The sequence below is a fragment of the Diceros bicornis genome, chromosome 9, assembly GCF_020826845.1.
Source record: "Diceros bicornis minor isolate mBicDic1 chromosome 9, mDicBic1.mat.cur, whole genome shotgun sequence".
Taxonomy (NCBI): Eukaryota; Metazoa; Chordata; class Mammalia; order Perissodactyla; family Rhinocerotidae; genus Diceros; species Diceros bicornis.
The window spans coordinates 29003168-29028297 of NC_080748.1; the positions used below are offsets into that span (position 1 = coordinate 29003168).

The following is a 25130-nucleotide window of genomic DNA, read 5'->3' on the forward strand; positions in this document are numbered from 1 at the left end:
TGTCCAAGAACTCAACTCAATTCTGACACTATCCACTCAGAGATAGAATCAGATTCCACAGGTGAAGGGCTTGGTCCCACAAGACCGCCCTCCACATCAGACACCAATCACAAGACCAGGCTGTTACCTGTGCTTCTGACTGAACAGCTACAGATTGGAGTTTCCAATGACCCCCTCCAACTCAGGATGTCCATCACAAGTCCAGGTTGTTACCTGTACTTCTGACTGACTGGCTATAAATCAGAGCTTCCCACGCCCCCCTCCATGGTTTCAATTAATTTGCTAGAATGGCTCACAGAACTCAGGAAACCCATTTACTCACTAGATTACCGATTTATTAGAAAAAGATACAACTCAGGAACATCCAGATGTTAAGAGATGCATAGGGCAAGGTATGAGAAAAGTGTGTGGAGCTTCCATGTCCTCTCCAGGTTTGCCCCTCTCCCCAAATCTCCACTTGTTTACCAGTACGGAAGCTCTCCAAACCCCGTCCTTTTGGGTTTTCAGGGAGGCTTCAGTACATAGGCAGGATTGATTATATCACTGGTTATTGGTGACTGATTCAACCTCCAACCCCTCTCCCCTCCCCAGAGGTCAGAGGATGGGACTGAAAGTTCCAACCCTCTAATCACATGGTTGGCTCCATTGGCAACCAGCCCCCATCCATAGGTGCTTTCCCCAAAATCACCTTATTAACATATCAAAAAACACCTTTATCACTCTCAAAATTAGGAGATTCCAAGGGTTTTGGGAGCTGTGAGCCAGGAGCTGTGGACAAGGACCAAAATATATATGAGAAATATATTTTGGTCATCTGAATGACTAAATATATATTTCTTATAAATCACAATATTGCAGGGAGACACAATTCAGCCCATAACATTACCCAAGAACGTATATAAACTCTATTAACTACATGTTTAATGAATGTTTATCCTAGTGAGATATTTGCTTTTATTTTAGATTTAATTTGGTATATATATTTGCATATTAAGGTCCCTCGTATAACCAATATATATAATACACTTAAGACCATTTTACTAAACTTGGTTAATCAATGTTTCAATTAACAAGTATTTTTGTTGTATCTTCATTTTAACAGTTTTTTCAGCAATTTTTATGAGACCAAATTTTTGGTCATGATATGTCTCCCTAATTATAATGTTTGTATGGGAAAATAATTTTCTTTGTAGCAAATGAATTTACAGCCATTTAAAGGAATTTTGTTGACACAGAGTGGGTACTTATATTCTTTCCTTAAATAAGGCATACTATCCCCTAAATCTTTTGCTGAAACCTCCCTTTTAAATGTCTCAGCTACCTTCCCTCTGATATATAGAATCAAGGAATACTAGCATCAGAGATCATACGGAATAGGTTTCAATTACGAGTCATCTCCCATTGATGAGTGCTGGCTGCTGTGTTGAATAAGCTTCCTAGGCTGATCTGGAGTCAGAGAAAGAATATTTGCTGTTCCCGATGTGGTCTACTGCCCCCATAGCTATCTCCCCTCCCCTTCCTTCTCCTCCCCTGTCCTTTCTTTTCCTTTCCTTCCTTATATGTTTGAGCACCTTCTAGGTGTTGAGGATACAGCAATGAATAAGATACGAAGACATTCATGACAAGACATGAATAAGTCTTGTCTTCCTAGACTTTACGAGGCAGAGGGGCAGGCACATAAACATATGAATAAGACAAATCCAGATAGTGCTAAGTATAAAGAAATAAAATATAAGGAACAGAGTTCCAAATTCAATACTTATTGCCAGACCCTTGCTTCTCAAAAAAAGGTAAAAAATTCCTCCCAAGAGTTGTGGTAGGGACCAGAAGGGTATTCAAAGACAAATAAGTACATATATGAGGGTTAAAGATATTATGATTAAAGATATTATGACAAAAAAAGTTACAGTCAAACACATGGATCTCTCATGAAGTGTAATCCAAAGTTTAAATAAATTTTTAAACCAAAACAAGAAATGGCACGCTTTTGGATTGCTGTTTTTCCCACACTGAAAAGTTTGTTCTTTGATCCTGGAGTACTGAAAGGAAAAGCCTGAGACTCATTTACATTGTGCACTTATTAAAATGAATGTGCCTAACCAGTCTTTGATGCTATTGTGTGCAGCAAATCTGAGAACAGAAAGTCTATCTGAAAGAAAAACAGAAAATGTGTCCAATATTATGGTTCACAAAGTGCCTTTATTTTCTCACAACAAAATTATCCATCAAGTCAACGACCCAACATTACTCATTTCTCTGTCATTGAAAACACAGCTGCAGGTTTGGTAGGAAAACATCTTTAGGCATCACTATTTAGTACTGTAAGAATGAGCTTTTTCAAAATTCCCTCTGCTCATTTTTTTCCTAACCTGGGTAGGCTTTCTGTACACAAAGAGAGTACTGTGTCTCTCTCTATTGTGTAACAATAGGGCTTCATTTTGAGGAAGTATAAACAGTAATGTTGATATTTGGTCAAATTTATTATAATAGGATTCCATTCAAAATGTCCAAAGTTTAAAATTATGTGCTTTAGTAACTTACAGTTGCTTCTAGGAAAAACACACCCATATTAAGAATGTTAGACTTGTGCAAAGCACAATGCCATATTGGTTACACTTCAAACTATCTTGAAAGCAGCATTTCTCCAAGTGTGGCCACAAACCATGAGTATCAAAATCAACAGGGTGGCTGTTAGAAGGCAGATTCGAGAACCTGCTCCGTACCTGCTGAATGGGAATCTGTGTGAGGCCTTCACATCCAAGTTTGAGCACCAGGGCCATAAAGCCTTTAAGGATCCTTCCCAGTCACTGCCATTCACTATCCAAGAATCTTAGCACCTCTTCCCTCTAAGGGGGGGTTTTCACTTATAAATCAACATAGAGGGAGAATATAACAACAAATAAAGCCATACAGAAAAACAGGACTAAGGGATAGATAGATTCCTCTATGGGCACTGATGGGGCAATGAATTGGAAACACAAATAGGAATTTCACATGTACCTCAAAGCAATCAAATTGCTGTGAACATGCTCACTTTGCATTTACATATACAGGTCTATAACCCCTCATCCAAAACTCTTGGGTATAAATGTATTTCAGGATTTGGACTTTTTTTTAATACTCTAGAAAGTTAATAGATTTATATATCATATGTTATATAATACCCCCAGTAAGGTCTGAAGAGGCACCTTATAAATTAAGCACATTAACATTTCTTTAGCAAAGATATGTATACTCTGTGACTCAGGCTCTTCACTCCTAGGTGTATATCCAACAGAAACAAGTACACACGTGCACCGAAGAAAAAGCATGTGCACGTGCTCACAGCAGCTTTATTTGTAACAGCCCCAAACTGGAAACAACCCAATGACCATCAGCATTAGATTAGACAAACTTTGGTATATTTAAACAATGGACTACTACACACAGTGAAAAGTGATGAACCACAGCTACACAACATGATAAATATCTCAAAAACAATGTTGATTGAAAGATGCCAGTCACAAAAATGCATACTGCATGATTCTTCTACTTAGCAAATTCAAAAACAAACTAATCTATGATGAGATGGTGGTCATAGTGGTTACCTTTGGGAGGGGGCACTTTTGGGGTGCTGTGAAATGTTCTTTCTTGATCTAGGTGGTTACATAGGTGTGCTCATTTTGTAATAATTCACTGAGATACTATATAAATACTATACATCTAATTTTAAAAACATGCTATCACTTTAGTTGGCTATCATCTTGTTTCCATAATTTTATCTTTCAAATTGATTCAAATATTAATGGAGCCCTACTAATATGCCAGGTACTATGCTAGACATTAAGGGTACTCAAAAAGCTTCTAATTTAGCACAGCAGGTTGCTTAATAAATACTTATTGGCTCCATTGCTTGCCTGTTTTGATAGATGCCACAAAAGACAAGCTCTTAAGGGGGAGAATTAGCTACTGAGGTAGCGGTGTTTCCACCACGCTTCTAACCACCGGTTCTTAAACTATGGTCCTGGCTGCTACACTTCTAGCCCTTTGGGTCAGTCAGCCAGACTCCCACACACTTCGCCTGGGATGGCCCATGGAAGCAAATCCACGCACAGTAGTAGCTGGGGCGTGAGGGTGACCACTCAGGACCTCACGACACTCCGCTATCCTGACCTACTGACCCAGTCCCATTTCCTTGGTTCCAAACTCCTCACACCATCCCCCACCCCTTTACTCCCTCACTTTGGCCCTCGCCCACTGTGGCGTCTTTTGTTAGTGAGCCTCTTGACCACCTATTCTTTTGCTTCCATTTGAATTCAACTCTTTGATGGTGACGTGGGCAGGGAGCATAATGAAGGCAGTGGGCTGCCATAGGTACTTATAATCACAGCCTATTCAAAAGCCATTAAGAAAAGGAAAACTCTTCCAGCCCAGGATTCCTTCTATGTAGCAATGCTGATAAGACAGACACATGCAGCAATGTGAAGCAACACGTGGTGGAGAGCACTTGGTTTATTTTCATTGGTGGCAACCACAGAAGAGGGAGAAACAAAAGGCAGGTGTGTGCCCAGCAGTTCTCAAACTAGTAGCCTTAATGCATCCCTGTTTTGTGGACAATTCAAGCCCTTCCTCATAATATTCATCATTTTCCTCTGTACAAGTGCCTCCCGAAGTCCACCCAGCTACTCCCTCAGGGCAGGCCTAGCCAGACCACGACTCCCTCTTCTGGCTGTGCTCCTGGCTTACCTCTCTTGGTGTTGCAAGAACATCTTATCTAAACAGCCTCTTTCTCTGCATCACAGTGTCTTGTTGATTGAAACTTCTTACTATGTGAGTTGAGTTTTTCTAATTCTACTGATTTGATACACTTTATTCCTACTAACAAAACATAACTTAAAATTAAGTATTCTTTTGTGAATACTTGTAAAAGTGAAGGATGTTAACTAGATTTACTGTGATCATTTTGCAATATATACAAATGTCAAATCATTACGTTGTACATCTGAAACTAATATAGTGTGACATGTCAATTGTACCTCAATAAAAAAAATAAATAAAAGTAATATAACTAAAAAAAAGTATTCTTAATTATGCACAACTACATAATTATATATCTCTGTAAAGACAGATTGCATTTTAAGGTACATGTCACATACATGTTACGTAGCGAGTTCCCCTCCAACACAACAACTGTCCTCCTCGTTATTCCACACCGTTAGTAAACTGGTATTTGGATTTTGGCTTCTTACCTAGTTTTGGACTTGGTATACATTTTTAGCGAGGGCAACTCCTCTGTTTCTATTTCTGACTCTAGAAATTAAAACTGAGAAATTTTAAGAATTATTTTATTAATTCATTTACAAATAACAAAAATCCATACCGAAAAATACCAGACCACACTTTGAGAACCACTGCCCAAGTCTAATCTTATTTTACATGTAAGGAAGCTGGATCTCACAGAGATTAAGTAAGAAATCCACAAGTACACGGCCTGTTAATGATGGGATACAGACCCTGGATGGTGTGTCTCACTTCTCTTGGTTTAGGTTCTCAATCAAAAACCTAGGAAATATACCCTAATGACCTGTCCTGTTCGCTCTAGTTGCAAGGACTGTCACAATATATTACCAAAAAATTCCTCTTTTAAATAAAACAGAAGAGGAAAACCAACAAACATGATAAATTCTGCAACAGGCAAACTGTGGTAGCATTTGAATTAGGATCTCTATTTGAACAGAAACACTAGGGTAGATTCTCTTGCACTCTGCTCCATGTAAGCTGATAATGATGAACTGCACAGTCAATATCATAGAGAAATATAGAAAGCAGAATTACCACAATACTACTATTTATCACATTTTCTGAGTCTGAAATACAATTCATTACATAATCCTGAAAATTCTTCACAAGTACTGGCTGAAAAGGTGGTGGGTATATTAAGAGACTGCAAATAAACTGACAATCATACGGAACTTTTTAGATAAAACAGAGTTGTTCTGAAATGTAAATATTTTTCATTCTCTAACCGGACCTTATTTTGTCTTTTTAAAAAAATTCAGGGAATCTTCTTGTTCACCTAGAGATGACTCCCTTTGTATCCTACCAGGTGATCCAAATCTTCTTTAAATGGATCATAGCCTTGTTCCTTTAAACAACGCAGTGCCCAGAAAAGCTGGTCCAGGGGAGGAAATTCTTCCCAAGGAACCCACTCCCAACCTAGAAAAGAAAAATACCAAATCAATTTATTTAGCTGAAAGGAAACAAAGGATGTTTATTTTGGCAAGTTAACCTATACTTAGAAAAAATTAATTACGTGTAAAAATGATTTGCTACTAATAAAGTGCAATAGTGATGCTATGCATTAGCTTGGCTACACAAACATAATTTGTGTTTAGAATGAAGATCTTGGGCCGGCCCCATGGCTTAGCGGTTAAGTGCGCGTGCTCCGCTGCTGGCGGCCCGGGGTTCGGATCCGGGCACGCACCGACGCACTGCTTCTCTGGCCATGCTGAGGCCACGTCCCACGTACAGCAACTAGAAGGATGTGCAGCTATGACATACAACTATCTACTGGGGCTTTGGTGGAAAAAAAATAAATAAATTAAAAAAAAAATTATAGAATGAAGATCTTAAGAAGAGAATGGTGATCATTTAAAACATGGTATTATCTGAACAAGAAGCCAAGTTTCCAAGGGCCACATTGTGGTAAAACCCAGATTTAGTACTGTGGGGGATCAGAACTGGCCACCCCAAAATGTCTCTCTTTGGCTTGATTATTTTTAAGAACAAAAGACTCTGAAAGAAACTTTGACCTTCCCCCAATTGCCTAAAAGAATTTAAGATAGAAGGCCTGTCCCCTGGAGAGGCTATCACCATAGATAACTCTGACTGTGAGGGTCCTTGCTAAGCCCATCTTGATCAAAAGATTTCTTTCAGGTCCCATTGTCTATGGAGGCCCACCAAACACTTGTTTAACAAACATTTAATTTCCATTCCTGTGCAAATTGCCTTCCTCCCCTTTGAAGTCCCAAACCATGACCACCAACATCCTCCTTTGTCTTTAGCTGAAGATGTATTTAAGGTGGTGGCTTTGGCCATTCTGTAAGTGACTCAGGTTTCCTGGATTTCTCCCACATATACACGTTATAGAGCTTTGTTTGATTTTCTCCTGTTATTCTGTCTCATGTCAATTTAATTCGTAGACCAGCCAGAAGGACCTAGAGAGTAGAGGAATTGTCTTCTTCCCCTACAGTACCATTCAATTTTCATTTAAATATTTGGCTAAACAAAATGCACAGAACTTTATATACTACAGGTTACACTACATTAAAATAAACCAGTTTTCTCACCTATAAAATTAGGTAGATTACAAAATTTCTAAGCTATCCTCCATCTCTCATAATAGTTATGGAAGCTGTGCAGAGAATAAAAAATATTCTCTGTGCTGTGATATATTTTAGATAGAAAGACAAATACGGAGGGAGCTGATTTTTAAAAAAATCCATTGAAACAGGAAAGATTTGACAGTGTCTATTAGTTGTAAAATACATGAAATCCTATAAAAATATTCTAGGGAATGGTATTTTCTTTGACAATTTAAATGTATATAACACAAAAGCACGGATGCTCATGACAGGTGAATATATAAATATTATATTAAGATGTATACTCCACGTTCTAAACAAGTTTCTTTATGATCACATGTATATACCTATGTGTAAGTACTGTTTCTTCCATTAAATGTTTCTATGCCTATGAAATACAAGTGTGTAGTTTCACTCTGGGAAGGCAGAGGACAAAGAATCCATGAAATTGGAACAAGTTCAGGAAGGGCTGATCAGTAACTGTGGCCAGGCATTAACAGAGAGAGAGAGAAAGAGAGCGAGAGAGAGCGAGCGAGAGAGAGCGTCCAACAGTGTGCTGCAAGATGCTGCATTAACTGAATCTCAAGAGCTGTCTGTCGAGTATATCCCTGTCTCCTAGCATATGAAGCATCGGGATGATCCTCATCATTATAATCAGATGGTGGGAGGAACGATGTAGTAACTAGTAAACTGAAGCCGGCTATACAGATCCAGGACCTGATGAACATGGGACAGAGACTGCATCTCAATATTGTTAGTAAAACAAAGACCCACCGAGCCATTGCACCTTGGCCAGGCTGTAGCTGGTTACTAGCAAGGCCTCTCAACTGGGAAAAAAGTGAAAATAATTCCTGCTATACTGTTACTAAGGGATAGAGAGAGATAAGTGCTTCTGATCAAATCTGATTTGGGGCTTTAACCTCGGGGTTTGTAAAATCACACTGCTTTATTTGAGATTACTAGTATGTCGGAGGGTCAACAAAATGAAGGTGGACAAACAAAAAAAGTTATATAAGTGAATAAAAAAATCACAAAGTATGTAAAAATTACTCAAAACTACTATATTCTAGGAGGAAAAGCACAATACATACAATAATATGGTAACAAAAACTCTAATATAGAACTTCATTAAGAAGAAGAATCTTTTAGAAGTTATTAAAAAGTAGGGTGATTTAGATACCACATTTGAGAACCTCACAGCAAGAGGGTTGCTTGTATATTCATTCCCTGGTTCCTTCCTCCAACATCTTTTGAGCACTGATTATGAGCCAGGCACAGTGTCAGGCATGGAAGACTCAAAGATGAATGAGCCAAAATATCTGCTCTTTACGTATTCAAAGCTCAGTAAAGGAAAGACAGTAAGTATGATTTGAAGCTGAATTGTGGAGCTGAATCTGAGGTGCCTTCTGAACAGTAGGAGGAAGATAACTAGAAATACAGGCCTGTAGCTCAGAAGAGCAAGATGAGACGTCATGAAGTGCACCAGGTTCACCAACTCAAATCCCTCCAGAGGCCAGACAGGGCGGGAGGAGTTCTGAAGAAACAGAAAGAACCGGCTCGGTGAATGAGACTGTTAGATCAAGGCTTTGGTACAGTCGGTGACTTTGCTGTTTTCTCCTCAGCACTTTCTCTACAAATGAATGCTTTCTCTATGTGCTTCTTGTGAAGGATACTAAGTACAAGAAACTTAACTATTTCCTCATGTTTGTCTCATCTTGTCTCAGGTTTTTTTGCCCAGAGAGAAGATAAAAATAAGAAAATGTTCACTCCTTTCAAGTTTAGGGCTCTATTTTAAAATAACAACAATCTGTGCTTATTGCCTGAATAAACTACACCTCAAAACTAAATTTTAAAAATTCAGTTATATGTAATATATTTTGCTTTGTAAAAAAAAAAATAAATTGAATCTTACAAAAAGTATTAAAATAGAAATATGCATATTTAAACTTCAATTTAATATTACAAAGCCAAGTAATCAACTGCTCCTCCCCCCAGCTTCAGAATGTCAAGACTATTATTTTTGTTTCCAGTTATTGTCCGGAGCTCTCCTCTCTCCTATTCCTCACTTTTTCTGGGATAATTAGGGATGTGAGAGATAGGAGAGACTTGTAGAGAACTCTCCCAATGAACCTGGCACAGTTCTTACCTACCTCTCCTGCCTTCCACTTCTTAAGGCATGAATAATTTTAGTTGCACCCTAGGCCAACTGAAGGCCTTTGGATACTTTTTGGGTATCTCTTTGTGTGGTATTGTGATGTAAGAAATACATATTTGGGCTGGCCCCACTGCCTAACAGTTAAGTTCGGCGTGCTCTGCTTTGGCTGCTGGGTTTGTGGATTCAGATCCCAGGCGTGGACCTACACCACTGTCGGTAGCCATGCAGTGATGGCGACCCACATACAAAATAGAGGAAGATTGGCAACAGATGTTAGCTCAAGGTGACTCTTTCTCAGCAGAAAAAAAAATAGAATTGAAAAAAAAAAAAGAAATACATATTTGGTCTTTATCTCTGTTTCCTGGCACAGAGTTCCTAAAATCTTTGTAATTTCCTGAATGATAGAGATGAGAGGAGCATCTTTTGTTATCCATAGTAAGCCCCTTTTAACCATACCTGAGTTTATGTTAATGAGATGACTGGTTGCTGGGGGCCCGTTGATAGCCTCAGGATAGCTTCAGGATAGCTTCAGGGGGCTGGTCACCAGGAAGATCAAGGCACAATTACAGGGTTGGAACTTTCAGGCCCCACCCTGACCCACACACCCACACCCCACCTTAGGGGAGGGGAGAGGGGCTGTAGTTTGAGTAAATCACCAATGGACAATGATTTAATCAATTACAGGTTCCTACGTAATGGAACCTCCATAAAAACCCTACACAACTGGGTTCAGAGAGCTTCAGAGTTGAACACACTGAGGTGCTGGGAGGCTGGGGTGCTTGGAGAAGGCGTGACAGCTCCACATACCTTGCCTTCTGCATCTTTTCCATTTGGCTATTCCTGAGTATCCTTTATAATAAACTGGTAACATAAGCAAAGTGTTTTCCTGAGTTCTATGGGCCATTCTAGCAAATTATCGAACCTGAGGAGGGGGTTGTGGGAACCCCTGATAGCCCGGCGGTCAGAAGTACAGGAGGTCAGGACTTACGATTGGTGTTTGAAATGGAGGCAGTCTTGCGGGACCGAGCTTTCTAACTTTTGGGATCTGACGCTAACTCTGGAAGAACTGAATTGAATTATAAGGCACCACTGATGTCTGGAGAGGTGGAGAATTATTTGGTGTGAGAAAAAACCCACACATTTGGTGTCAGAAGTGTTGTATGTAAAAACAGCTCTGGCTTTGCTAGTTCATTTTAGATGATTCCAAGTAGTCACCTATTTTATAAAAAATCTTCTACGACTCAACAGACCTCCAGGTGAAACATGCCCTTCTATTCATTCAATCAAATCCATCTGTAAACACTTTAGATGTGATTTATTCATTCTAGAAATATCACTTCCTCCAGGCCTCTGCATGTAAGTCCCCTTGTCAGAGGCCCTCCCTGAGCACAGCACCCACGCACCACTATCCTTACCCAGCTTTACTTTTCTTCTTATTCCTTATCATTGCTATTGTAAAATATCTGCTAATTTCTTGCCTTTCTCCCCCCCAAAAATGTAAAGTCTAGGAGGGCAGGGACTTTGTTCCATACACCTGTTTCTTTAGTGCCTAGAACACTGTCTGACACACTGTACTGAATAAGTATTTGCTGAATGAAAAGATTCTTCCATATTAGAGGAGAAATTAAATTTCGAGATGGGAGGCCCAATCCATGAGACCACCTGGATAAGGTTTCATATGGCAAATAATATATTCAATAAGTTTGATATTTTTCTCTTTAGTTCCTTTTCTCATGGAGTTTTATGAAATTTGAAGAGAGATGATACATGCAAAGCCCTTAGAACAATGCTTAGCATGCAGCAAATAATATCAGTTACTGTCATTAAAGCTTTCAGAGCACTCAGTTCAACACAGAAGGTAACAGATCACTGTTTAGTCAGGTTAAGCACTCTATAAAAGGAAGTTATTACCTCTCTTACACAGGTGAGGAAACTGAGGAAGGCTCAGTAAACGTTTTCCTTAAAAATCACAGTTTGAAACAAAACTAAATGCTAACAATAAAACTAACATTTACACTGAGTACTTACTGTGTTCAATGGGTTCTTCATATGTATTAACTCATTTTATCCTTACAACAACCCATCTGAGGTAGTTACTATTACCACACATGAGAAAAGAGGCCCAGCGTTATTAACTAACTTGCCAAAGGTTACAGACCTCTAAGTGGAAGCACCAGGACGTGAACCACGTAGTCTGGCTCCAGAGCCAGTTCTCTCTCTGCTACGTCCTTGTGTCGCCAGGATTTAAGTACATTTACATTTCTATAGGAAGAGATTCGAATTCTCTTCATATGGTGACATAATGTCATACTCTTTCAGACAATATGCTCTCCTCAAAGAATGCATTATTATATATAATTCTCTTACTTTCGTTTTTCTCAGGCTCTACATTCTTTGGTTCTGAATCATGAGTCACATCCACCTCTCCTTTCATTAATATAGTGACATAATGGTAATTCTCTTTCTCAACGAAAGAATTCACAACCGAGGCAAAGCGGACATTTTTCAGGTGAAGAGCTGCTTCTTCCCAGGTTTCCCTTTGAGCACATTCTTCCCAGCTTTCACTGGAAAACAGAAACACACCATCATATTCAATTCCATTTATGTAAATTTTTTTTTGCCATGAAATTCTTGGCTAGAAATTTCTGGTATAAAGTAAAAAGAACTATAACTGGTTCATGTTTTAAAACAATAAATGAACAACTCTGTCTTTGACACTCTGTTTATCCTGTGTCCAGTTATCTGAAGACCAAAAGGACTTCATGTTGAATTAAAAAATGAACATTTGGCCAATTCAGCACTAGTTCACACGCCTGGGAGCAGTATGCGACCAGGAGGCAAGTATATCAGTTAAGAGCACAGGCTTGGGAGTCAACTCAATCTAGGTTTGAGTTCCAAGTTGGGGTTGTTGTAAGTGCATCAAGAAATGGATGATGTCTTTTCCTGTAGTCTCAGAATTTTAGTTTGAGCCCCCAAATTGAGGACAATAGGCAATAAGCCCCTCTAAATTCTAAAGAGTACAGCAAAAGAGCAAACAGATGCCATCTAAACTCACGGGTTTGCTTAAGAAAAGCCAGAGTAGACTTTTGACCCTCATCTACCCAGTCTACAGAAGAAAGACAGGAGATCTTTGGGAGGGAGGAAAGTTGTGAGTTTTCAGCCTAGTAGGAAAGTTTCCCTTCCTCCTGATGAGGGGCCAACTCTGCCCCCAAACCAGGAAAGGAGTGCTCCAAGAGAATTAGTCATAGAGATGAGGTGTGACTTCCACGAAGGAGATACTGGTATGTTTCTCCCCTGCTAAAGACATACTGAGCTGCGAAAACTCACAGGCCTACCCTATGCATCAGAGCAGAAGTGGTAGGAGGGTAAGAGCTCTTGGGTAAGTCTGAAACATTCTCTTGGTGTTTAGGTATGCATGTGAATACAGAGGATGACGCTTATTCCCACTTTGGGAATTTGGAAGGCAGGAGACTGGCTAGAGCAGCCACGATGGTTGAGCAAGGAAAAATGGCAGCAGTGAAAGCTTTATTCCCACTGTGAATTTCCTTTGGGCAGTTGTTATTAAACAAGAGATTGCTGGGGACCCCAAAGAAAAAAAAATGTAGGATGGTGAGCTAAACGCAAGAGCTAGGGGAGGAGGGTCAGTGTCACAGTAAGTCAGTCACCTTTGTCAGAGAACCGTGCAGTGTAGAAAAGCTTGTAGGACTTCCAAACAACGAACAAACATACCCTGAGAAAGAGAGCACATATGTGAACCCCACAACCAGAGGGCACCAACGGATGGATCACAGCAGCACTAGTCATGGAAAAGGTGTGCCCTATCACTCCTTCCCCAACACACTGGAGAAGGAAGGAAACCAGAAACAGTGAGAAGAGGGGGAGGTGGAGAAAGAGCAAAACAATGGCCCACACCTCCTTTCCCCACTACAGGGGAGAGGGAAACGCTTGGAAGTGGACCCTAATGACCACAATGTGACTTATTTTTATAATCGACAGGGAAACGATAGAATTTGCAGGAAATGTCATGGAGCAGCAGAAACCGGAAAGACAAATCATGATTGAAGACAATGGAAGGAGATTATACAAGCCATTTCGTATGTTTCCCATCAAATTTAGCCCACTCAGCATAGCCCGCAAGTAAAAGCATACATGTGAAGAGCTTGGTATAATATCCAGCACTTAGTAAAAAGCTCATTAAAGGGGCCAGCCCGGTGGCGCAGCGGTTAAGTACGCGCGCTCTGCTTCTGTGGCCCGGGGTTCGCAGGTTCAGATGCCAGGCGTGCACCGACGCACCGCTTGTCAAGCCATGCTGTAGTGGCGTCCCATATAAAGTAGAGGAAGATGGGCGTGGATGTCAGCCCAGCGCCAGTCTTCCTCAGCAAAAAGAGGATTGGCAACAGATGTTAGCTCAGGGCTGATCTTCCTCACAAAAAAAAATACTCATTAAAGTTCAATTTATTATCATTTGATATCTGAGTCAAGACTCCATCCTTTCTTATGTTATTGTTAAGATACCTATCTCTAGCTATGGCTCTAGTAATGATACATTCTAACTAGTGCTTAGTTTGTGATCCAAATTTGGCTAATGCCCACCAACAACTGACAAAGTGTAAGACCGTGTGCCTGTCTGGGCAATTTGATTCCTAATCTAGAAATTTTATTATTTATTAACAGGTGGCTTATCTTAATCATCTAAAAATGATAAACTTATTCACGCTTTTTAAAATTCTGAAGACCATTTAAAAAATTCCATGTGTTAAAAAGATCATAAGAATTCCATATCTTATAAAGGACAAAGTCTGATTAAAAGGCACTAGGATCAAGGCTCTACTTCTAACTACCACTTTATAAGAAATAGGTGGATTAGAAGAACAAAGTCAGAAAGTGAGAAATTCTTCAAATGACTCATATTCTTCAACATGGCATGGGAGAAAGGGGAAGGCGTTACTGTTGGATTGAGAGACTTAAAAAATTTATCAACCACATGCAATATGTGCCCTTCCTTTGAGTCCTGATTGGTACAAAAACAGTAAAAAGACATTTTCAAGACAAATGGGGAAAATGGTGCAAACTGGGTATCAGATGCTATTAAAGAATTATTTCGTTAAGATGTGAAAATGGTATTGTGGTTAACGTTTTTTAAACAGCCTATTACAGATACATACTGAACTATCTAGGGGAGGTATAAAAGGACGTCCGAGTTTTCCTTCTAGTCTAGAAAAACAAGGGGTGTGTGCGCAGGCGCGCGCCTGTCGCGGGCGGAGGAGCAGTGAAGATGAAACAAGAACAATCTGAGTAATCGGTACATGTGGATTCACTGACTGTTTTCTCTACCTTGCTGTAAGTTTGAAACTTTCTATACTAAACGGAAAAAAAGAGCTGGGTCTGAACGCTTTAGATGCTGTTTATCCGCTGTTGACTTTACTCTTATTCTTAGTTCAGAACCCACCTTCTAGCACAATCCCAGGCTTTCTTCACCCTTGTGTAGAACTGGCTCTCAACGGCCCAGCTGTCTTTGTGGGTCTGATACATCATCAAATCACAGAATGCCAAAGCACAGAGGGACCTTAAAGAGCACTTCGTCCTACTTCCCCGTTTTAAAGATGGGGAAATTGAGGCCCAGAGAGTTTCATTAGCCCATTTGTTTGGGTGGAGTGCAACTAAACCTACGCCGGCAGGAAACAGTAAATGTGTGTCTACGTTTAAATCACAGACAAACCGTGCAAACGTCTTCACTGACAAAACTGGACTGCTCGAGGGTTATAAACACCCACTTTCCATCTCTTATGTGTAAATACTAAGGGAAAAAACATCTCAGAAACCAACTCGCAGCCTCGGCCAAGCGGGCGCAGAGCCCTCACGACCGAGCACCCGTTTCCAACCTTACACTGCTCAGCGCCCCCTCGCGGCGTAGGGGCCGCAAGGGAGGAAGAGCGACGCGCGAGAAACGACGCAGCGTCGGCGCGCACCCGCGGACGCACGCACGTCGCGAGCTCCTCCTTTCCGTTCATGTTCCGCTTTTCGTAGGTCGCCAGGAGGCTGCTCACCCGAACTCCAAATGACCCCCAGGAAGTTGGAAGCTGCCGGCTCCAAACGACCCTTTCCTCTTGCCCAGGAGGACACAACGAGGATGCCTGCAGCTAGTCACCACGACTCCTACCCCAACTCCGGGCCGCCGGCCCCGCGGCGCCGCGCTGGCTGTCATGGCGCAGAAGGACGCGGGGAGCCGCAGCCGGAAGTGACGTTCGCCCCGCGCCCTGCGCCACCACCAATCTGTCCCTGAGCCGGCGCGGGCGCCCGAAATCAAAGCGGAGTCTATCGGCATCCCCCGGCGTAAGGTTCGTGCTTGGTGTCTCTACTTTTCCTAGAGTTTCAGCGTGTGAGGCGTCGTGTTTCCTCCGAAGGGCTGCGAGTCATGGGGTTTGGTTTAACTAATGCCATTTACTGTTGCGCTTTCAACATTCATTATTTGTCGCTCAGATTCCTCCCAGCTGTGTATTTACCAGCCACCTGCTTTCGTAAACCTCTGTGCCTTTGCACAGCCTGTTCTTTTTGAATGAGCTTCTCCACCATGGTAAACTCATTTTCACTGTAGCTCAAATGAGTGTGGTACCAGGGCAAGGAGAGAGAGTGTAGAAACATTCTAGTATAGATAACACAGTGTTCACAAATCATGGGAAAAAAGGACTAATCAATAAATTGTGGTGCGAGGTAGTTACCTATTCGGGAGGAAAAACAGACACTTTCAGTTGTTTGCACACCGTGCAACAACAAAAACACCCAGGTGAATCAAAGAGTTGTAATTTAAACAAGCTAAAAACAAATACTAGCTTCTGGATGGGGAGGGTTTACTTTTTTTTAAAAATTAAATTAAACTTTACTTATACCGAAGTAATGTTCACGTAGTTTCAAGTGGTACAAAAACTGCAACAGGAACAATCTTACCCTCTAGTGCTGCTTCCAGTCACATTTAATTCTTTGAACTGTTATTTCTATTTGTCTACGTATTTTGAAATAGTATGCTTATTCTGCATGTTATAGTAAGTGAAGATTGATTAAGCTTTTTTATGGCGTCTCTCCTTCCATCCACACACACACCTCGTTCAGTGTATTGTGCACCACAAAGGTATTCTATAATATTTTCCCAAATAAAATTGGCAGCATATAAAAAGGATAATGTATCATGACTGAGTTATTCCCAGAAATACAAGGTTGGCTTAAAATTTGAAAAATCAGTCAGTGTAATTCACCATATTCGCATATGGAAAAGGAAACATGTAATCATCTTAATAAGTGCAGAAAAAATTTGACAAAATTTAATACTCATCCATGATTTTTAAAAAAGTTTAAGCAAACTAGAAATAAAAGAGGATTTTAACAACCTTATATAGGGTATCTACAAAGACATACAGCTAACATCATATTTGATTGTTGTGGGCTGAATTGTTTCCCCCTCGCCCTCCTCAAAAAATCCGTGTGTTAAAGTCCTAACCGCTAATACCTCAGAATGTGACTGTTTTTGTAGATAGGGTCTACAGAGAAGTAATTAACTTAAAATGAGTTCATTAGAGTGGGTCCTAATCCAATATGACTGGTGTCCTTAAAGAAGAGGAGATTAGGACACAGACACAGAGGGAAGATCATGTGAAGACATGGGGAGAAGGCAGGCATCTGCAAGCCAAGAAGGGAGGCCTGAGAAAAAAACCAACCCGCTGACACCTTGATGTTAGACTTCTAGACTCCAGCATTGTGAGAAAATAGATTTCTATTGTTTAAGCCACCTAGTCTGTGGCACTTTGTTATGGCAGCCCTAGCAAACTAATACCATGCTGAAAGACTAAAATTTGAGAGAAGCAAGGATATCCACTCTCAGCACTTTTAGTAATAAAATTGCTGGAGGTTCTATCTAATGCAACCAATAAAATCAAGAAAAATCAGTAAAAGATAGTTAAATTGGAAAGGAAGAAGTAGCTGTCTTTATTCACAGATAATCCTAAGGAATCCACAAAAAAGCTATTAGAACAAATAAGTGAGTTTAGCAAGTTCATAGGATTCAAGGTCAATATACAAAGTCAGTTATATACTAGTATTGAACAATCAGAAATTGAATTTTAAAACAATACCATGAAAAATGGAAAATATAAAATACTTAGGGATAAATTTAGCAAAAGATGTGCAAGACTTGTACACTGAAAACTATTAAATGTTACTGAGGGAAGTTAAAGAAAATTTAAATAAAAGGTGGTGAATACCATGATCATGGATCAGAAGATGCTGTATTGTTAAGATGTCAGTTCTTTTCAAATTGATTTATATAGATTTAATGAAATCCCAATCAAAATACCAGAAGCATTTTTTTTCAGTAGAAATTGACAGACTGATTCTAAAATTTATATGGAAATGCAAAGGACTAGAATAATCAAAACAATTTTTAAAAAGAAAAAATTTGGAGGATTCTTACCACTTGATTTCAAGGCTTAGGATAAAGCCACAGTAATCAAGACAGTGTGATATTGTTAAGAGCATAAACACGTAGGTCAATGAAACAGGATAGAGAAACCAGAAATAGACCTATGTATTTGTGATTAATTAATTTTTGAAAATTTTACAAAGGCAATTCAATGGAGAGGAGATCGTCTTTTTAAACAAATGGTGCTGCAACAATTTGGCATACAAATATATATATATATATAAAAGAGGCTTGATCTATATCTAGCACCGTATATAATAACTCAAAATGGATTGTAGACCTAAATAAAAACATCTAAATGTGTAAATTGTCTAGAAGAAAACATAAGAGAAAATCTTTGTGATCTTGAGTTGGCCATATATTTCTTAGATATGACACCAAAGGCATGGTCCATAAAAGAAAAATTGATAATTTGGACTTCATCAAAATTAAGAACTTACTCTCTTTGACAGATACTGCTATGGAATGAATGGTATCCCCTCCGGAATGAATGGTATCCCCTCCAAAATTTACATGTTGAAGCCCTAACCCCCGGTGTATTTGAAGGTGGGCCTTTGAGAGGTAATTAGATTTAGATGAGGTCATGAAGGTGGGATCCTCATGATGGGATTAGTGCCTTTATTAGAAGAAACCAGAGAGCATGATCTCTCTCTTTCCAACATGTGAGGACATAATTGAGAAGGTGGCCATCTGCATGCCAGGAAGAGGCTCTCATCAGGAACTGAATCTGCTGGCACCTTGATCTTGGACTTTTGGCTTCCAGAACTGGGAGAAATAAATGTCCTGTTGTTTAAGCCACTCTGTCTATGGTATTTTGTTACAGCAGCCCAAACTGGCTAAGACAGAAACTATTTAAGAACATGAAAAGACAAACTACACACTTGGGAGAACATATTTGCAAAACACGTTTCTGATAAAGGACTTGGATCTAGACTATGTAAAGAATCCTCAAAACCCAATAATAAAGCAAACAACTCAATAAATAAATGGGTAAAAAGAATTGAATAGGCAGTTCGCCAAAAAGAAATATTGATGGCAGATAAGCACATGAAAAGATGCTCAACATCATGAGTCATTAGGAAAATGAAAATTTAAGCCACACTGGGGTATTTCACGTCTATTAGAATGAATACGAATTTTTTAAAAACCCACAAAAACTGGCAATACCAAGTGTTGGTGACAATATAGACCAGTTAGAACTCTCATACATTGTTGGTAGGAATGCAAAATGGTACAGCCACTCTGGAAAACAGTTTACTGTTGTGTATAATGTTAAGCATTCACTTATCATACAACCTAGCAGTCCTGTTCTTAGATATTTGCCCAAGATAAGTGGAAACTTATGTTCATTCAAAGACCTGTATGCAAATGTTATAGTGGCTGTGTTCATAATCATGAAAAATGAAAATGACTCAAATGTTCTTCAACTGGTGAATGGATAAATCAACTGTAGTACATTCATACAGTGGAAAACTACTTAGCAATAATAAAGGGACAAACTTCTAATATACTCAACAACATAGATGAATCTCACTTGCATTATGCCAAGTGAGAGAAAGGCTACCTGCTGAATGATTCCATTTAAATGACATTCTGGAACAGGCAAAACTATAGATACAGAAAACAGGTCAGTGTTTGCCTGGGGCTGAGTGTGTGAGGGGGTTGACTACGACAGGACAGGAGGGATTTTTTGGGTGAAGAAACTACTCTACCTCTTGATTGTGGTGGTGGTAACATGACTGTGTGTTTGTGAAAACTCATGGAAGTGTACACTAAAATGGGTGAATTTTACAATACGTGTTTAAAACCTCAATAAATCTGACTTAAAAAAAGCCAAAAAAGAAAAACGCAATGTGGACTTGCAGAAAGGAAAAGTCAAGATGCAATTCAGCAGTGGAGAGGTGCAATACCATGCAGAGCTAAACTGCTCTGCTTAGCAGTGTCAGAAGGTCATCCTTGTGGGTGGAGTTGTTTCTCTGTAGATTATGATATTTCCTGGGAAACTAGCCTTAGGCTGGAGCTAGGGGGAGGCAGGTTCCTCTTCTCACTGGTCCTAGGAGGATTCAGGGAGCCTGAGCTCTGGGGGATGCTGTTCTTGGTCATGGGCATTCCTGTTAAGCAGAGTAAGCTACTTCTAAAATGTGGTAGGAAGTCGGGGGCCAAAAGGAGTGGGTGGGTAAGGACTGCCTGTGATATTCAGGAGGAGTCACATTTACCAGCCAGTTTAAAGTTTTCCTTTATTGCACTGTAATTCCATTTTACTATCCTGAAGCCTTCAATAAACTCTAATTATATGTTTCAGCCTGGTCTTAACTTGCTTTGAAGAGTTGGAATTGGCCTGGGTCTACGCTCGCATAAAGGTGGAAAAAGAGAAGAGCGTCGGCCCAGAGAAGCATGGAGGTCAAGGAGGGTGTCTTTGATCTCGGTGTCCCCTGTGTTCAGAACAGTGACTTGCACTTAAGTGCCCTATAAATGCATACTTGAAGGAAAACTCCTGGAGTCAGTGTAACAAAATAGTTTCGATGTATTTAAGCAAGCTAGGAAACAATTTTTCCCCAAATCTTTATGCTGTATGTGAAAAGATGGCATGATAATACAAATCACTTGAAATACAAATGATTGTGAAAGGAAAAAGGCACCAAGCCGATGTTTATGAATCCTACAAAAGGAATGTAAATTAACCCACTTACTCAAACTAGAGAATTCACGTCAGAATTCTCTTCTGTAGGGTTCCCAACTAGTTGAACAGGGTACACCTGTAGTTATTGCAGCATCAGAACCTGAAAGAGCTTCACATTGCCACATCTCCTTCCTAGTTTATTGATTCCCAGCTGAAGGATAGAGTGCCCAAGCACAGGGGCCCCTCCTCTGCCCAGTTCCAGGACTTTGCCAGGAGACCACCATTCTCCTGCCTCCCATCCACACAGAAATATTGCACGCTCAGCCTGGAGGATGTTGGAATTCCCCCCAAACTGGCTATTTTGTTCAGCTCCAATACATCTTTATTTTATTTTATTTTTTTTATGAGGAAGATCAGCCCTGAGCTAACATCCATGCTAATCCTCCTCTTTTTGCTGAGGAAGACCGGCTCTGAGCTAACATCTGTTGCCAGTCCTCCTTTTTTTTTTCCCCAAAGCCCCAGTAGATAGTTGTATGTCATAGTTGCACAGCCTTCTAGTTGCTGTATGTGGGACGCGGTCCAGCATGGCCGGACAAGCGGTGCGTCGGTGCGCGCCTGGGATCCGAACCCAGGCCGCCAGTAGCGGAGCGCGTGCACTTAACCGCTAAGCCACGGGGCCCGCCCCAATACATCTTTATTTTAATGACAGGTTTAATTTATTTTCCATACCTCTTTTATTTATTTATTATGATTGAGTCAGCTTTTCACCAGAAGGTTATCTGATCTTACTTCACAATTTACACTAAGGCTGAGACTATTCCTAGGAATGAATTATGAAGTAGGCTCCTCTTTATTTTCCTAAAAATTATCTAACTAATACAGTTAGATTATAAGATGAAATGATACAGTTAAGGTAATGCTGTCCAATTCCTCTTTCCTTCACTCATAACTCCTTCTCAGGAGCCTGATTTAGAAGAGAGAGCCCATTATAGCTGAATCCATTCCTTTGCTCACCCTGCCTTGGGCAGCCCCATGCCAGTTGGATGTGCTTGGTTCTTATCCCACACCAAAACTTCTGGTTTGAACTCACTCGGTTTCTTTTTCCTCTTTCCTCCCAGCCTGTCCCTGTGTTTGATATTTGAAGCTGTATATAACTCAAGAATCCACCTTGTGGTTTTATGTGGTATGGTATGTATTGTAGCCAAATCCCAAATTTAACTCACACTACAACTCAGATGTACCAAAACAATGACTTTGTTCCCTTCCTTCCCTCCCTTCCTTCCTCCTCCACCCCCACACAAATTCTTTGTCACTAGTTAGGATATGGGTGTGCAGAATGCATTAAATGTTTAGTCTGACTCAAAACAGTCCAGTCTAATAATTTAATGAGTTTCTTTAAATCATGTTCAGTCTGTCTTGGTTTAAATGACTGGCCTCTTAGTCACCTTTTTCCTCCTTATTTTTACTTAAGATGTCCAGATGTATGAGGTGGATGTGTGTGGCTTGTTCCATATTGGAAGACAATTTCCATGAATCCATGTGAACTCAACATGGCGGTCAGGGATCAGGCAGGCAAGAAATCTGGAGAGTCAACACATAGAAATCAAGGGTGGCTCAGAGCCCCCCTCTGCCTGACCATACCATGTTACCAAGTGTGTTTTGGTTCAGGGGACTCTTCAAGGCAACCTCCTCTCAGAGCCTCCAATGGGGAGTGTGACAAGGGTGGGGCGGGACGAAGAATCCTCCTGGACCTTCAACATTGCCCTCACTTATCTCATGAAGCTTCCTCCTCCAGGCTGAAGATCACAGAGAAGAAAAACGGACATTTCACTCACCTCTTTCCTCTCTATTTACAGCTGCCCTTAAGGGACAGAAAGAGGAAGGTTGCCACCCTCCATTCTTTAAAATCTATAATTTATGGTTTAGCCCCAGTCCTTCATATTCTTCAGGAAGACGTAAAGGTCTGACTTGCAAGCATATTGCCCTGCTTCATAATCCTATTTTGAATGTTAGGAACTGTATATTACATTGGTCTATCTCTTTGCATTCCTTCTATATCAAATGCTAATTTTGTCTCCCCAAAATGAATGTGTCAGACAGATATTAGCATGTTCTATATTAAAGATAATATTAGCCAAATTCTTTGCTCCTCTCTCTATTGAGAAGTGGAGTTTAATTTCCCTTCTTTGAATCTGGACTAGCCTTAGTGACTTTGTAGGCCAATAGAATGTAATAGAAATGATATTTTGTGATTTCCCAGCTAGGTCTTAAGAATCCTTGCTTTTTTCTCCCCAGGCTCTTAGACTACTCACTCTGTAGGAAGCTGGGCACCATGTGAAAAATCTGATTTCCCTTCAGCTGCCATGGTGTGTGGAAGCCCAAGCTAGCCACATAGAGAGGGCACTTAGAGGGAGAGAGATGCTTGGCCATCCCCAGCTTTTCCAGCCATCCCAACTCAGGCAACCAAATATGTGAGTGAAGAAGCCATCTTTGACATTTCAGCCCAAGCAGACACAAGACAGAGAAGAACTGCAGAAGCCAGCTGACAACCAGAACTGAGGGATGGGCTACATCATGTGAGGGACCCAGTGCTAAATGGAAGTGCGGGGCCCCGTGTTCAAAATTGTTCAGAACTTCAAGATGGCGACAACAGAGAATTAAATCAGGCATGAAGACCTTCTGAGCACAGGGCCCTTTTATTACTGAGTCAACATAGGTCTCACACCTGTGATGCCAGACCTGCTCCAGATATATGGCCTGTTTGAAGCTATCCTAGTAATCTCCAGTTTTTTGAGCCACCCTAATCATTTTAAATTGAGATGAATTGTCCTTGCTGTGCCCTGTCCAAATTCCTGATCCACGAAACTTAACATAATAAAATAGTTGTGGTTTTACACCACTAAGATTTGGGGTGGTTTGTTACATAACATTATATTAGATACAATTCCATTACAGAATAATATCTGTCCCAAAATGTTAACCTTTATATGTATTTAATTAATGAAATAAAAAATATTGTGAAACCAGTTGGTCTGGGTGAGTACCAACAACCACGGGCACACAGCAGAGCAGGTGACTGGCGGCATTAAGGCCATCGTGCAATTGGTGAACCAGTGGCAGCCCCAGGCCTGGGTTGTGGTGCTGGGCCTGCTTCCAAGGGGCCAGCATCCTAATCCACTTTATAAGAAAAACTGACTGGTGAATGAGCTGGTACGGGCAGCATTGGTTGGCCATCCGCGGGCCCACTTTCTAGATGCTGACCCTGGCTTTGTGCACTTAGATGGCACCATAAGCCATCATGACGTGCAATTACCTGCATCCAAGCCACTTGGGCTACACGCTTGTCTGTCGGGCCCTACACTCCCTGCTTCTGCATCTGCTGGCCCAAGACCAAGGCCAGGGTCTTCCCTTGCCCGAGGTCACACCCTAAGCATCCACCTTTCCGCAACATTAAATTCTCGTTCCTCAGTCAAAAAAAAAAAATTATGAAACCAGTTTGTAGCAACCATTAAAATGTTAGGCTGTGTTACAACATTGGATGACCCTTGAAAACATTATGCTAAGTGAAAGAAGCTAGACACAAAAAGCCATGTATTGTATGACTCCATTTATATGCAATGTCCATGATAGGCAAATTCATAGAAAACGAAAACAGGCTACTGGTTACTTAGGGTTTGGAGAGGTTGCAGGGGAATGGGGCATGACTGCTAATGGGTACTTACTGATTTTGGGGGTCATGAAAATGTTCTGAAATTGATCATTGCACAACTCTGAATATACTAAACACTATTAAATTGCACTGTTAAAAATAAGTTTATGATACGTGAATTATATCTTAAGAAAGCCATTATTAAAAAAATATCAGGCAGGGGCCAGCCCGGTGGCGCAAGCAGTTAAGTGCGCGTGGTCCGCTCTGGCGGCCTGGGGTTCGCCAGTTTGGATCCCGGGCGTGCACCGACGCACTGCTTGGCAAGCCGTGCTGTGGCGGTGTCCCATATAAAGTGGAGGAAGGTGGGTGTGGATGTTAGCCCATGGCCAGTCTTCCTCAGCAAAAAAAAAGGAGAATTGGCAGATGTTAGCTCAGGGCCGATCTTCCTCACAAAAATAAAAAAAAGAATCAGGCTGAGATGTATGAAGCCTGGGCTAACAGGTGAGAAATGAACATTAATATGTTTGCCGAAGAACTCTACTACTTTCTGTTCAGATCACTTGCTTTCCTTAGCTTATTTGAGTGTCACTCAAGAATCAGCTCTGGTGCACGTACCCTACAAAGCCCTCCTGATCTTACTCTCTCTCAACACCATGATCAAAATATGTTCCCTTTTGTGGATCTGTCGCAATTTGTGTATCCATTCACCATCTGGTGGACACTTGGGATGTCTCCAATGGGAATAAAGCTACTATGAACATTCATATACAAGTCTTTGGGTACTCATATGTTTTCATTTTTTTTGAATGTGTCTAGGGGTGGAACTGCTGGGTCATATGGTGAGTATGTTTTAAGTTTATATAAAACTTCCATACTCATTTCCAAAGTGGCTG

General features: G+C 40.6%; 1 protein-coding gene and 1 long non-coding RNA gene across 2 annotated transcripts; one reads left to right on the top strand and one right to left on the bottom strand.

Annotated features, from left to right (window-relative positions):
• Positions 1–2179: 2179 nt before the first annotated feature.
• On the bottom strand, positions 2180–15767 carry NUDT15 (nudix hydrolase 15). The gene is made up of 3 exons (XM_058548173.1): positions 15546–15767; positions 11866–12062; positions 2180–6195 (listed from the first exon to the last, which is right to left on the bottom strand). Exons 1-3 carry the CDS (start codon positions 15701–15703, stop codon positions 6056–6058), a joined length of 495 nt encoding a protein of 164 aa, XP_058404156.1. The 5' UTR covers positions 15704–15767; the 3' UTR covers positions 2180–6055.
• On the top strand, positions 15662–23482 carry LOC131410203 (uncharacterized). Its single transcript, XR_009221191.1, has 2 exons — positions 15662–21776; positions 22884–23482. It is a non-coding gene; the product is annotated as an uncharacterized LOC131410203 (long non-coding RNA).
• The last annotated feature ends 1648 nt before the right edge of the window (positions 23483–25130 follow it).